This window comes from Empidonax traillii, unplaced genomic scaffold, assembly GCF_003031625.1.
Source record: "Empidonax traillii isolate 1590-97213 ecotype Southwest subspecies unplaced genomic scaffold, ASM303162v1 scaffold237:size1322474, whole genome shotgun sequence".
Lineage (NCBI taxonomy): Eukaryota > Metazoa > Chordata > Aves > Passeriformes > Tyrannidae > Empidonax > Empidonax traillii.
Window position 1 is genome coordinate 145465 of NW_020955430.1, and position 12791 is coordinate 158255.

The 12791-nt window shown below is 46.2% G+C and overlaps 1 protein-coding gene across 2 annotated transcripts in view; it reads left to right on the forward strand.

The window, feature by feature from the left end:
* Positions 1–652: 652 nt before the first annotated feature.
* Positions 653–12791, forward strand: part of MAMLD1 (mastermind like domain containing 1) — an 85989-nt gene continuing 73850 nt past the window's right edge. For both annotated transcript variants that reach the window (XR_003571715.1, XM_027888392.1), the window contains exon 1: positions 653–1074. Coding sequence is in view for 1 of the 2 variants with exons in the window: in XM_027888392.1 (XP_027744193.1) it covers positions 1021–1074 (54 nt within the window). In the remaining variant the exon portion in view is untranslated. The remainder of the gene's footprint in view (positions 1075–12791) is intronic.

Below are 12791 nucleotides of genomic sequence, written 5' to 3' on the forward strand. Positions count from 1 at the left end.
TAAAATGAAATTATACCAGCAATTATTTGTAGACCCACTGTGCTCTTCTAGCTGCTTGCAGCTTGCTCTTCCCAGTCCTTTCTGCACAGTCCAAGAGGAGGTCTGAATAGGTTCCCACCTTTCAGTTGATGGTCTGTCAAAATGAATATTCAGAGATTGCAGCTTGTAACAAGCACATTTTTAGTCATATGAGAAGTGTGTGGCTTTATGGGAGCTCCCTATTCGGAATTGTATCTGTCTTCAAAAGTACATGCACACAGAACAAAAGGTGAAAATGAAACAACTCTACTGTTTCCTTCTTGGTAACCTGGGTTCACCTGTGTGAGATGAGTTTAACCCTTTTATGAGTGTTAAGAGTGATGAATATCATATCATAGGGCATAAAGGGACAGGAAACTACAGTGTGTAAGAAAAACCATTACATTTCATGCCTCGGGCTCTCTTTTCAGTGACTTGTGCACTTTGATTTGGAAGGGGGAAAGAAATCCATTAATTGCCAGTACCTTTCTGACGTACCCAACTTTGTGTTAAATGAACCTGAAGCTCTACAAGGAAGGCGCTAAGCAGCTTTTTGTGTGTTAAAATTCGGAGCATAGAATGGATAATTTTCACCTTCATGCACAGAGAAAAAAAATCCTTGGATCTGTGAGGTGTCCAGTTTCTGTAGAGAAGAAAGTGTTACTTCCCCTTTAAGCCTGGAGCCGTCCGTGTGTGTGTGAGTGTGCGGTCTGTGTGTGTGAGTGTGTGTGTGTGTCTCCTCCTCTTTGAGTGACACAGCACTTAGATATGCCTATCAGTAACTTAAACCCCACAAACTCCACCTTCTAAGTGAGGAAGCTGTGGGTTGATGGAAATGTAGTGAGCAGATCGAGACAGACAGTGAATCATTAGCAAACTGCAACGCCAGGATGAACTTGTCTGGAACCTAAAAGGAGAAAACAGGCTGCGAGTCCTCTGCGGCGCTGGGTTTGCTCAATACAGCCAAAGTGGATCTAAAAGCCGGTTGATCCCCAGTCCAAGATGCTGCTGGTTTCCCAGCGGGTAGAAGCACCACGGATGGAGCCACATATTCCAGTAAGTAGCATTTGAAATCGATACGGGCTGGGAAAGTAGGAGCCGGTTTAAAAGGACTTAAACACCCTCGGAATAGTTGCTCGCCGGGCTCGGCACGGCCGCAGCCAGGCTGGAAAGTTTGCAGGGGCGGTTCAAGAAGTGCCCACCTTGGGCTGGCTCTGCCCGCGGGTCCCGTGTGCCGGGGCCGCCGGAGGGAAGGGGACAGAAAACTTGAGGGGGAAATTTCGCCCTCCCTTGTGGCGAGAGCTCAGCTCGGACCACGGAGAGGAGGGAGGGGAGAGGGGGTCCGTGGGCTTTAAAATGGTGGTGAGGAAGGTGATTTGCGGTGCGGTCCCGGGCACGGCGGCGGGGCGGCCAGTGCGCGGCGGCGGGGGACGCTCCGTGGGTTTCTGTGTCATTGCTCGGGTAGCGACGCGCTGGGCTGCGGGAAGAGGCGGTGGATGCTGCCGGGGGCGAGCGGGAGCGGGGACCCACCGGTGCGCCCGGCGCCGCCAGCCCGCGGGTCCCCGTGTCAGTGCGGCCGGGCGGGCTCAGCCATCGGCGGGGGATTTCCAGCTAAACTTGGATCAGACAGCCAGGGGAGGATAAACCCGTCATAGCCCGGGGACTCCGCCGAGAGGGTGTCACGCGTGGAGGGGCTAGCGCCGGTCCCTGTAGTATCTTTTTTTTTTAATAACTCATGGTATTTGTGCTGGCAGTCGCGTGCCTGGTTATTTTGGGAGCCTGAAGCGCACGTTCGATAGGCAGGATCGTGAACAAAAGGCTGACGGCCGAGCCCCGGAGGAGCCCTGGGTTACTGCTGAGGGCAGCGCGGAGCCCGGCGCTCAGCCTCGTTGCGGGAGCGTGTGTGCGGGAGCAGCCCCGAGTGCGGGAGATGGGGCCGGCGCTCGCTCCCAGACCATCCGTGTGTTCGGAATAGGAACGCGTGAACAAAACGCGTGCTGACTCACGCTTTAAACTGTTTTGGTTTCTCATGCTGTGATTAAGATCGGGGTTCAGAGCGATCGCAGGGTAAACACGGCGCTCGCTGGCTCGGTCCCACGTTCCCCCCAGGCAGGGGCTGCCCCTCTCCCCCCGTCAGTAGCCTGTCCCTCCTCCCGGTCCCTCCTCCGCCGCCTATCCCGGCCTGTTGCTCGGCCCGGGACAGCGCCGGGGTTGGGGGCACCGAGGCTTTTGTTCGGCTTTGGCCGGAGGGGGGTTGTCACCAGGGTGACTCGGAGGGATCCCGGGGAGAGCGGCCGTTTCTGGGAAGAAAACGGGCTTTGGTTTCCTTTCACACCGCCCGCTCTCTCCTCCCACCCCCGCCCCCCCCCTCCTCCTCCCCCCTCTCCTCCCCCCCCCCGGAACAATAAATTAAAAGGCCGCTTTTGTTTTCCACGGTGCTCCCGGCGGGGGGGTCGGCGGGGCCCGGGGCCGGGGGGCGCTCCGCGGAGCCGCGGCCCGGCGGGACCGGGCGTGCTGGTCTCCTGTGCGGGGAACGCGCGGCCGCCGAGCCTCGTCCCGTCGGAAGCCGACAAACCCTCCTGGCATCGCCCGCTCGCAGGGAGCCTCCTGGAAGAGCGTTGTTCCTCCTCCTCCTCCTCGGGCAGCGGGGGGCACCCCGCGGTCCCTCCCCCGAGCCGCCAGCGCGGAGATTATCTGCGTCTGGCCCCTTCCGCGGGCCGGGGGCGGAGGCGCCGCGTTCCCCCCCCCCTCCCTCCGCCGTGCGGCCGCCCCGCTGGGGCGGAGGGCGGGCTGTGGGAGCGCCGGGAGGGCGGAACGCTCCCCCGGTTATATAACACGAGTCTTCCCCTGCTTAGCCCCGTAATCCCCGGGTAATGCCCTAATGCTGGCGCCCCCGGGGGAATGGGGGGCAAGGGGTGGCCGCTGCTCCCGGCGCTCCCCCTCTAGGCCGAGCTGATGGGGGAAAGAGAGCTGCTGATGTGCGAGATGGACCATATGGTGCCTCGGGGAGGCAGGGAGTTGGGACGGCCTTGAACGTGCCGGTGCCGGCAGCTGGGTGCTGGCCCCCCGGCCCGGCCTCCCCCGGCATCCCGGGGTCAGCGTGGCCCCTGCCGCCCCCACATCGGGCTGCCCGGACTGTGGGATACCCTTGTGTGGCAGTGGGGAGGAGCTCGATGCCGGAGGAGAACAGCGTGGGGGCGAAGGCACTGCTATCGCCCCGGGGAGGAGCCCCCGCCTCGGTGCGGGAACCCCCGCGCACGGGGGGCTCTTCGCTGCGGCCGCGCTCGCCGAGTGAAAGGCGGTGAGAGCAGTTTGAGTAAGTTACACGCGAGCACCTAAAAAAGCAGCGATCTAGTGCTGGCACTGCCCATTCTCAGTTCTCTCTCCCTGCCATATGTTTAGAGGGGAGAAAAAAAAAAAAAAAAAAGGCACTTTGGGAAGGATGCTCTCAGCTGAAGGAGGAGGTGGGCTGGGGGACGAGGTACAAGGAAATTCCATGTTAGGAAAGCATTAGCAAAGGGTGACTTCTAATGTTTTCCTGCCACTGACGTTGACAGTGACACACATGTGTGGGTTGATATTGGAACGTCACAGAGTTTTTAAACTCAACCAGGAAATAGTCTGTTGCTCAGGGATAAAAAAACAAATAGTCTGTACTGTAAGGCAGGTAATATGCAGTTAACAGCCCTCGAGTGAGTGAAAAGCTCTTCAATGTTTAGAATTGAGCAGCTCAAATTTAACTTAGCTTTTTATTTTTGGATATTTTTTTAATCCTATTTTTAATCCTTTTTAACTAATACTTCAGAATCAGAAAAGCATATATTGACAGGGCTTTGCTTTTGGTCCCTTGAAACTACGTACATCGAACTGCAAAGTCTCTTGGATTTTTTTAAAGCTAAGGTAGTTGCTGAAGGGTTTGAAGGGGGATTAGTAATTAAAGGAAGCAGTAATATATTTAAAAATTCTTTTGTATGGCTTCCTGTTAACACAGGTAGGAGCGTTTTATAAATACGGTGATTTTGGTTTTACTTTTTTACTGGACCTATTATAAATGTTATAGTGTGGTAGCATTCAGAGATTTAAGATGGGATTAGGGAGCTATTGTGCTAGATGCTTTCTGAACATGCAGGAAGATTTGCTGGAAGAGTTCATGATCCCAGGTGTCAGGCTGAGACTCTTGCTCTGAGTTAAATGGTCACTAACCTGCCTGGATGTGACTATAGGACAAGGATTGACCTAAGAACGGGCTTCATGAGAGAGACAGAAGTTAGGGAGGCAGAAGGTAACACAAGGGCAAGGATAACAGTAAGTAAAATCCCTGAGTCGTCCAGTAGGTTAAATACAGTGCAACTCACTGGTTCCCAGTCATTTAATCAATAAATGTTCTGTGTTACTTACTACTCTGATGAAAGTTGCCTTAAAATAACTTTTATGAGCGCATAGCCATGGGAAAGTGAAGTAAATCTTGCAGGAGCTGTGACAAATGGATTTATCCAAACTGGGGGATTGAGTAGTAGAAGGCTGAGCTCCTGATACAGGGAAGGAGGAAGGATTCCCAGGTTTTCATTGTTCCCTGGTGCTGGCTGTGTCAGCGTTTTTCAAGATTTAGGCGAAGGTGACTATAAGTTACGATTCATTAGTAATTGGTATGGTCTCCAAATAAAGATAGCTAAATCAGTTTAAATGGTGTTGGCACCTCTCCAAGGAACCCTCTTTATATCTGACACATTTGCCGCTCACTTCTTTGAGGAACAATTAATATTGTACATTGCTATTTCTTTCTCTGTGGGAAGAGCAGTGGTGTAACTCACTATGAAGGCTTTCTACTTGCTGTTCCAGTTTGACTTGCTATGTTTAAAACAACAACAACAACAAACAAACAAACCAAAAACAACATTTTGAACTGAAGAAAGCAGAAGACGCACCAAGGCTTTGCGTTGAACTATTTTATATCAATATTGATTTTTTAAGGGGGTTTGTGTTATAAAGAGGGAGCTTTTATGCCCCTGAGCTCTTTGGCAATTATCTTCCTGCCATAAATGTTGATACGCACATAATGGATGTAACAAAAAAATCTCCTTATCCCAGCAGAAAAGGCTGACTGTTTGTTGGAGCAGAGAGAATGCTGAGAGTGTGAATAGACAAACCCATATGTCGCTGGTGAGAGAGATAAATGATGGACGAACAGGAGTTGGTTACTATGGATCAGCACAATAAACCAATTCCCATCATACACCTCTCTTAATAATATACCAGTCTCAATGCCATTGACGGGTAACCTAGGTAGCACCAGTCAACTGTAAGTTTTTCAACTGTTCTTTTATACATCTCAAAGAACAGTTGGGACATTTCTAATTTTTTCAGATGTTGAGTGCTAAAATTATGCAGAACTTCCTTCCTTGCCAGTAATTTTGAAGGGGAACTTTAAATCATTGCTGTGAAATGCCAAACGTGCACAGCAGCACTGTGTACTTGTAGTAAGTTTTGTGTTATGCACCCTTAAAAGGGGTGCCCTTGAAAAGGCAATCGCTTAATAAATATGTGAAGAAACTGGTTGGGCGTTTGGTAGTACCCCCATTAGTGTTGTTTCAGGATTGGACTAGATATTGGAAGATACCAGAATATTGTTTCAAGTGAAAAGAGAAAAAAGAATAATGTTGTTCAACAAAAAACCAACCAAACAAACAACAACAAAAACACAAACCAACAACAAACAAACAAACAAAAAAACAAAACTAACAAAAAAAAAGCCAAAGACAGCCCTGCAGAATAGGCAGTGATATTGATCAAAATTTTCACTTTCTGCAGCCCATTTCAGGGCTGCCAGCAGCTGAAGGGAAAATTTGCAAAACAGTGTGTGCTTGTATCACAGTCTCCTTCCCTTATTCTGTACTACTACTTTTAGTGCTTTGCACAGGTAATTGAAATCTTTATCACTTAAATGTTTCACTTTATGGTCTTGCCTTCTGGTAGATCTCCTTCATTGCAGTTGCTCTGGACTTGCCTGTTAGGTCTGTCCACAATGAAAGAATATCTCAGGGTGATGGTGTAAGCAGGGCTCGTGGCTCTTAGGATGTGACTCCATGGTTTTGGAAGTCACCAGTTGCGCTACCAGAGAGCAATGCAGTCAGAGAGGGGTAACATGTAAATGAGCTAGGAAGAGTTCTTACTCCTCTTGGGAGCCCTGCTCACTGATAATATTTTTCATTTTTTTAATAGAGGAAAATGTATTAGTAAGTCATTACATTCCTTCAAGAGGAAAATACTTGCTTTGTGCCGCCTTTACTCACAAAGTTGCGGTAGCTCTTTTAGAGCTGTTTACTTTGGTGTGCACCTTGGGTGAACTGCAAGGTGTTTGTTGGGCCTGGTGGTAGGAGAGTACACCCAGCTTTCTTCTGTCAGGGCCCAGACTAGCACTCCATTTTTCATTTTGTAGTAGATGAGACCAAGTTTTCACCCTAGAATTATGGGCTCAAGGATCAGGCCAGGGAGTAGGGACGAGGGATTGTTGTGTGCCCCTGTCCTGCTCACGCTGGACTGATGGGGGAAATGAAATGGAAGCGGAGCAGGGCTCAGGGTATTGCCTCTGATGGCTGAATTTTACCTGGATCTGTGTTCCTGTAGAGTTGTGTCCAAAGGGTAGAGCAGGGGAAAAATCTGTGGGTTTCCTTCCTCCCCTCCCTACCCTGCAGCCCAGCCAGCTGGACTGGCTGGCAGACACGTGCTCTGCCCAGGGAGTGTGTGGCCAGAGGCTGTATCCGTGGGGCCAGTGGAGAGCCAGTGGGGCCCAGGCGTGGGAGATGCAGCGGGATGCAGGATTTGGTATGGCCCTTTACTCCGAGCGCTGCCTCATCGCTACAATGAGCCATTGATAAGCGCTGACCTGATTAAAGGGCTGCTGCTCACGGGAGGCTGGGGTGCACTCCGGGCCTCCGGCGGGGCTGCCAGGCTGGATAGAATTCCTCTTTGGGAATGGGCGGCCAGGCTGAGGAGGGGGAAAACAGAATTCATTGTCGTGCCCTGTCCAGAGAGATGTGCCGTTGAGATCCACACTGGTTTTCCCTGCAAGGGACTTGGCAGTTTTATTGATAAAGGAGTGTTACATAAGTACCCCATCAGGCATGTCCTAATTTGTTAATAATTGATAATCTGGGTAGTACAGAAATACCGGTGGTGTTAATGGGCTCCCACATGGATCTGCAATCTCTGCAGGCCTCCTGTGTGACTTTTACTTTAATTGTAATACAGGCATTTTACTTTTTTTTTTTTTTTTTTTTAATAATTTACTTGGTGATCCCTTTGCAGGTCCCTATCATGCCTTCCTGTTTGGTCAGGGACAGCTGGGGACTCAGTCTGGTGGAGACATGATCTAGATTGCCTCTGCAGGGCTGGGTGTTACCAGCGGGATTGTGTCATCCCATGTCAGGCAATCTCCTGAGTGGCAGCAGCATTAGCCCACAGAGAAGCTTTTCCTTTGCACCTTCCACCTTTGGAGGGAAGGTGTCAGTCCAGTGGGACAGAGGCAGTGATACCACTGCAACTCCTACTCCAGGATTTGCCAGCAAAAACAGGGAGCCAGGTTGCTTTTCGTGCAGCACAGATCAAGTGCCTTTCATTTACCCTCCTTCTGATAAGAGGTTGTGTTTGCATGGATTTAAAACCCAGTTACTTTTGTTGTGCCACAGCTAGAGAGATTGGAAAAAACATTTACCTCTGTTGACACACACACATAAGAAATACTTGCTGGGTATCATCATCATCATTGTGATCTTGTGTTCTTCTTGTGTTCTTTTCCTTTTCTGTGGAAGTTTGGTTGGTTTTTTTTTTCTCTAGAATTAAGTACCTCAAAACTCTGAGTGGGTTCGGGACTTACACCGACCCCAGATATACCTGTTTATTCCTTTCACAGTAACCCAGCACATTTACTGTGTTGTGGGCAGTGAAACCCATTGCATTAAAATCCGAAGCAGCAAGGTAACTTTCTACTTATGTTGTGAAATATAATGCCATTGTTCGCTTTTATTAACATCTCGAGGTGGATTACACGGCAGTTGGAAGCCTGTTCTGCTGGGCAAAAGACTGTCTGTAATTTCAAGTGGCTGATCCTGATCAGGCAGTTCGAGTGGCTGCAGCAACAATCCCGTAGAGCTCTAAATCACATTTGTCACAAGATCTGCCCGGTAGTATTGGCTGCTCGAAGACTTACTCCGACTTCTCAGCATTCCATCCCTTCGGCTGGATCGCAGCGGTGAGGGACTTGCCAATCTTCCCTGTTCTTTGTGCCTAATTCTGAAAGACTGGCAAGCTTTATGCTCGGTTTTCTGAAGAGGGCCCAGCTTTACTAAGCTGCCTGTCTGTCAGGGATTAATTTAACCTCTAATTACTACATTTTCTTCACAGTTTGCTGCACATGAGCGTGTTATAACAAAAGCACAAAGAAGTATGTCATTTTATTTAGCCACTACTCTGAAATTAATTTAGGGGGTACAGAGTCAGATCTGACACACTTGGTGTAAAAATAATTGTACTGGCATTAGAATTAAAGTACATAATCTTGTTGTTTCTAATGACACAACAGTACTAGTGTAAATAGTGTTGTTAACTCGTTAGTCATAGCCACAGTAATAGAAGTGATATCTAGTTACAGAGAAGCGCTCAAATAAGCATCACAGCAAAAGTTTTCCCCAAATAATTAATGGTTTCCTCAAAATAATGCATGGTTTCTGCCTGATTCCCGTCTCACATTTTGGTTTAGAATTACATGTCTAAGAGTAGTTGCTTTTTCTCAAAAGGTCTGCCAAATTGCAATAAACAAACATTTATGATGGCTTGGGTTTCTTCCAGCCTGGATAATGATTTTTTTTTGTTGTTTTTAAACATGCAGCATCATGGGAACAGTACAAAAGGCCGTATGTCCTCTTCTCCCTGCTCACACTGACATCAGCAGTGCCACAGTTCACGCTGCATTGAGAGCAGCCTGTTGTCTCGAAGGGAGTGAGTCTGCTCCTGTTACAAAACACGGAATGAATTTCTTCTTTTCCAGTTTACAACAAAAGCATGAGAGTTTTTTTTTATTTTTTCCTTTGGAAAGGTTAATCTTGGGAAATGCAGCCTATCTACAGAGTAGGTAAATGTAGCTTAAAAGAGCTGTTTTTACATCAGAAAAGTGCGCTAGCTGTCTCGTCATCCTGCCTTGTGTTCATCACCTCTGAGCTAGACTTGTTGAAATTATTTTGAAAATGTGATTTCTCACATAGGGCCAGAACTGAAAAAACATTGGTTATGTACTGCAGACAGTTTATTTCTAATGGAGACAGAAGATTGGTTCTGTATTTTTGTATCATGTATTCAAATTAGAAAGCATGGACCCAACTCACTGATTCTCCTTCAGTAAAAACTGTAACTGCATTTGATGGGAAACTTCCCCTAAAGATTCCCCAAGGTCAGGTAGGACACAGTTACAGAGTCACATCTTGTATTCCCTTTCTCAAAAGGAGAATTAATGTGGCATCGTTATCCAGGCTTGTGACAACAGCGACACAGGATTGCCAAAAAGACTAATGGAAGGAGAGTGATGATTGATTCTCTTTACAGTAGTAGATCAGGTTATTTCTCTGAATTCTTTCTTCGGTTCTCTCAATTCCCAAACTGTAACCAGTTACTGTAATTATTTACTCTAATTACTTCCAATCTACAAGTAAATCGAACATAAATTAAGATCGACTGATGCGAGGGACGGGATGGTTCAGTGAGCTGACAGTCGGGTATGGAGTCGCTCTTGCTGGTCAGTAATTCCACAGGATGGTGGTTTCATAGCTGTGTGGAGGGAGTGCAAAGTCCCTGCCCTGATTTTTGGGATATGAGTTTTCATATAACACACTGGAGGTTTCCTAAGTTGGAAACCAAGCCCGAGTAATGCCTATTCTAATTTCAAAGCTGACAGGATTTTTTTTCAAAGGGCCTGAATATCTCTATGTATGTATTGCTGGAGGCAATTTGTAGAGTAAATAGTTCCCAGGTTCCTACATGTCTGTTGTAAAATGGGAATAAGATGCTTTACCTTTACCTTTACACTAAGCATCCTTAACTAGTTAAATAATTTGTAAATCATCAGTTCTTGTTACTTGCTGAGGTCTTTAGAGTCTTTTCAAATTGTTGGAAATTACATTCAAAATAAGGACAGGCACATCCTACTCTAAGCCCTCTCAGCATGAACAACAGTTTTATTTCTTTGCTTTGAATGTAATGCCCACACAGGTAGATTTATTTTTTTTATTATTTATTATTTTCCCCCTGATATCACATCATGATATCTTTCATTTTGCTGAAACTTCAGAATTCTACGTAGGGGGAAAGAAAATATTTAAAGACAAAAATGGCATCTACCCTCAGGCATGTATTTTAATGTTTCCTTCTCTGTTGCAGATCTTCACTGGTTAAGTTTTGGGCAAAAGTAATTGGGTCAATATTTTATGAAGACATTTGTAGTACACGGTTCCACTCATCCACGAGAAGCTTTGTTCCCATGCATTAGTATGTAACATTTAGTATGTAAACATTTGCATTAGTTTAAGAATAATTATGCAACACTCATTTCATGTGGTTATCAGGATAGATACTGAGTATAATTTCACTTTGATTGGTTACTTAAAATCTTACTAGGATTTTCAGAAGTACGAATTTGTATAAGGAAAAATATCTGAATGTATCCAATATTTCAGTAATCCAGTAGATCATGATGATGGTCAGCTACTTATAAGGACTTCACTTTTTCTGTTACTTTAACTTACTTATTTTCCTGATTAACTCTGTTGATTTAGATAAAGTCCCAGAGAAAAGCTCGAGTATATACAATCTTCCAGTCAGAAATACAGGCAAAAGGTTTTGATCTCTGAGTGTCAAATGGTGACTCATTAAAAAGGAATTTTTTTCCTCCCTTTTCAAATGGTTACTCACTGCCAAGCAGTAAATGTCTAGTTTTGATGCTACTGCATTGAAATGCTTGACATTGTTGGTGTATTAAGTCCAAACTCTGTAAGATTATTTGATCACAGGCTCCATGAATTTTTTTGTTGTTTTTCTCGATTAAAAAAAAGCTCATTGGAGGATTTTCTTCAAGCTTTACCCTCTCAGTTTGGGTGTAGATTGAAATGAAATATAGTTGGCTTTTAATAACAGAGGACCCTTTCCATACTTTAGGCAGTGGGTCATTCAAATTATTTTTAAACACATAGGATCATGCAAGCACTATTTTTTTTCTAATTTTGCATTGGGTAACACTAGACAAGGACATTGAAATTTGTCTAAATCAAAAAAATGCTCTTTGTCTTCCACATCAGGGGTTGTGTGCTAAGCATTTTCTAATACTGCATTGCATAAAGCTGAAAATAAATAGTACTGAAGAGACACAGACAAAATCCAGCTGAAGGCATGCCCTTTTTCTCCATTTCCATATTAATCTTGACTCTCTGAGCCGTCTCTTTTGTCTTCCTGTTCTTACCTATTCTACACGTCTGATGGAAGGGCACAAAGGCATGTTTGAATCTTCCATCTCATCTCCTCTCCTTGTGTATGGATTGGTTGGTTTGAATTTACACAGCGTTGGAAAGATGTTTTCTTGGTTACAGCAACACTTACGTTTGACTCGAAGCAGAAGGAGAGCGCATTTGAGCTTTTCAGGCTTTATGAGAAGTGAATCTTGGTCCGTGATCCCAGAAGGTAGATCAGCCTTAATTTCAAGTGAAAGTCCTGCATCTTCAAATAACTTCCCATGTCAGTTTAAGTTCAATATTCTTGAATTCCGGAGATATAGATGAGTCAAACCTGAAGTTTAGGGCAAGTGCGAAGGATGTAAAAGGAAATGTAGATGTTTCTTCTGACGCCGCTCTCCCCTCCCCTTCAGGGCTCCCACAGTCTGTCAGCTGTAACAGAGTGATTTGATTACTTTGTAGTGTTAAGCTAAAAGAATAAATCTAAGTGCCTTGGGAATGGGGAACCAATCCAACAATCAAAACCAAACAAGTTAATAAATGTGAGGCATCTCTGCACGGTGCTGCTGTAGAAATGCTACTTCCAGAAATGCTTGGGGCAGCCATGACCCAGTCAATTAGTGTAAGTATGCTCCCTGTACACACCACCATTAACTGGATGCTGGGGGCTGCACTCCGTGTTTTGAAGGAGAAATGTGTGTTTTCTGTTGGTTATAAATTATGAAAATCTTTAATGGCGCAGGCTGAACTGTTTATTGCTCACCCCGTCACTTCCCAGTCTCTCTATGTGTGTGGAAAATGGTTGATTTAGGCAGTCTGAATCGCCCTTTCTTTAAAATCATTTTGGCTTTACACATCATTTACGAACTTCTATTTTCCCCTTGTCAGTTCTTCTCCCCCCCTACCCCAGCACGCCACAAGCTAGCCAGAAATTGAGCGTTTCAGTGACTGTCCACAGAGGTGGTTTGAAATCCAGACTATCCACTCAGACTGGTTTCTGCTGCCCACGTGCCAGGCTACGTACAGTCCAGAGTCATTTGAAAGGACTTAGAAATACTGTGAGCTACAGCAACAGCCTCAAGTGCTGTTCTGTAGGACCCATAGTACTGCCTGCATGGACCTGATTGTGGATGTGGGTACCTGTTCAGATAAGGCCTGGAGTACTTACCAGAGGTCCTGTGCCAGCCTGTAGCTTTAATTTTATCACATCTAAGAAAGGCAGTGATGATGAACTAGCTGGGAAATGACCAATTCTGGCCGCCCACAGGACCTCCCTGTGGAGCA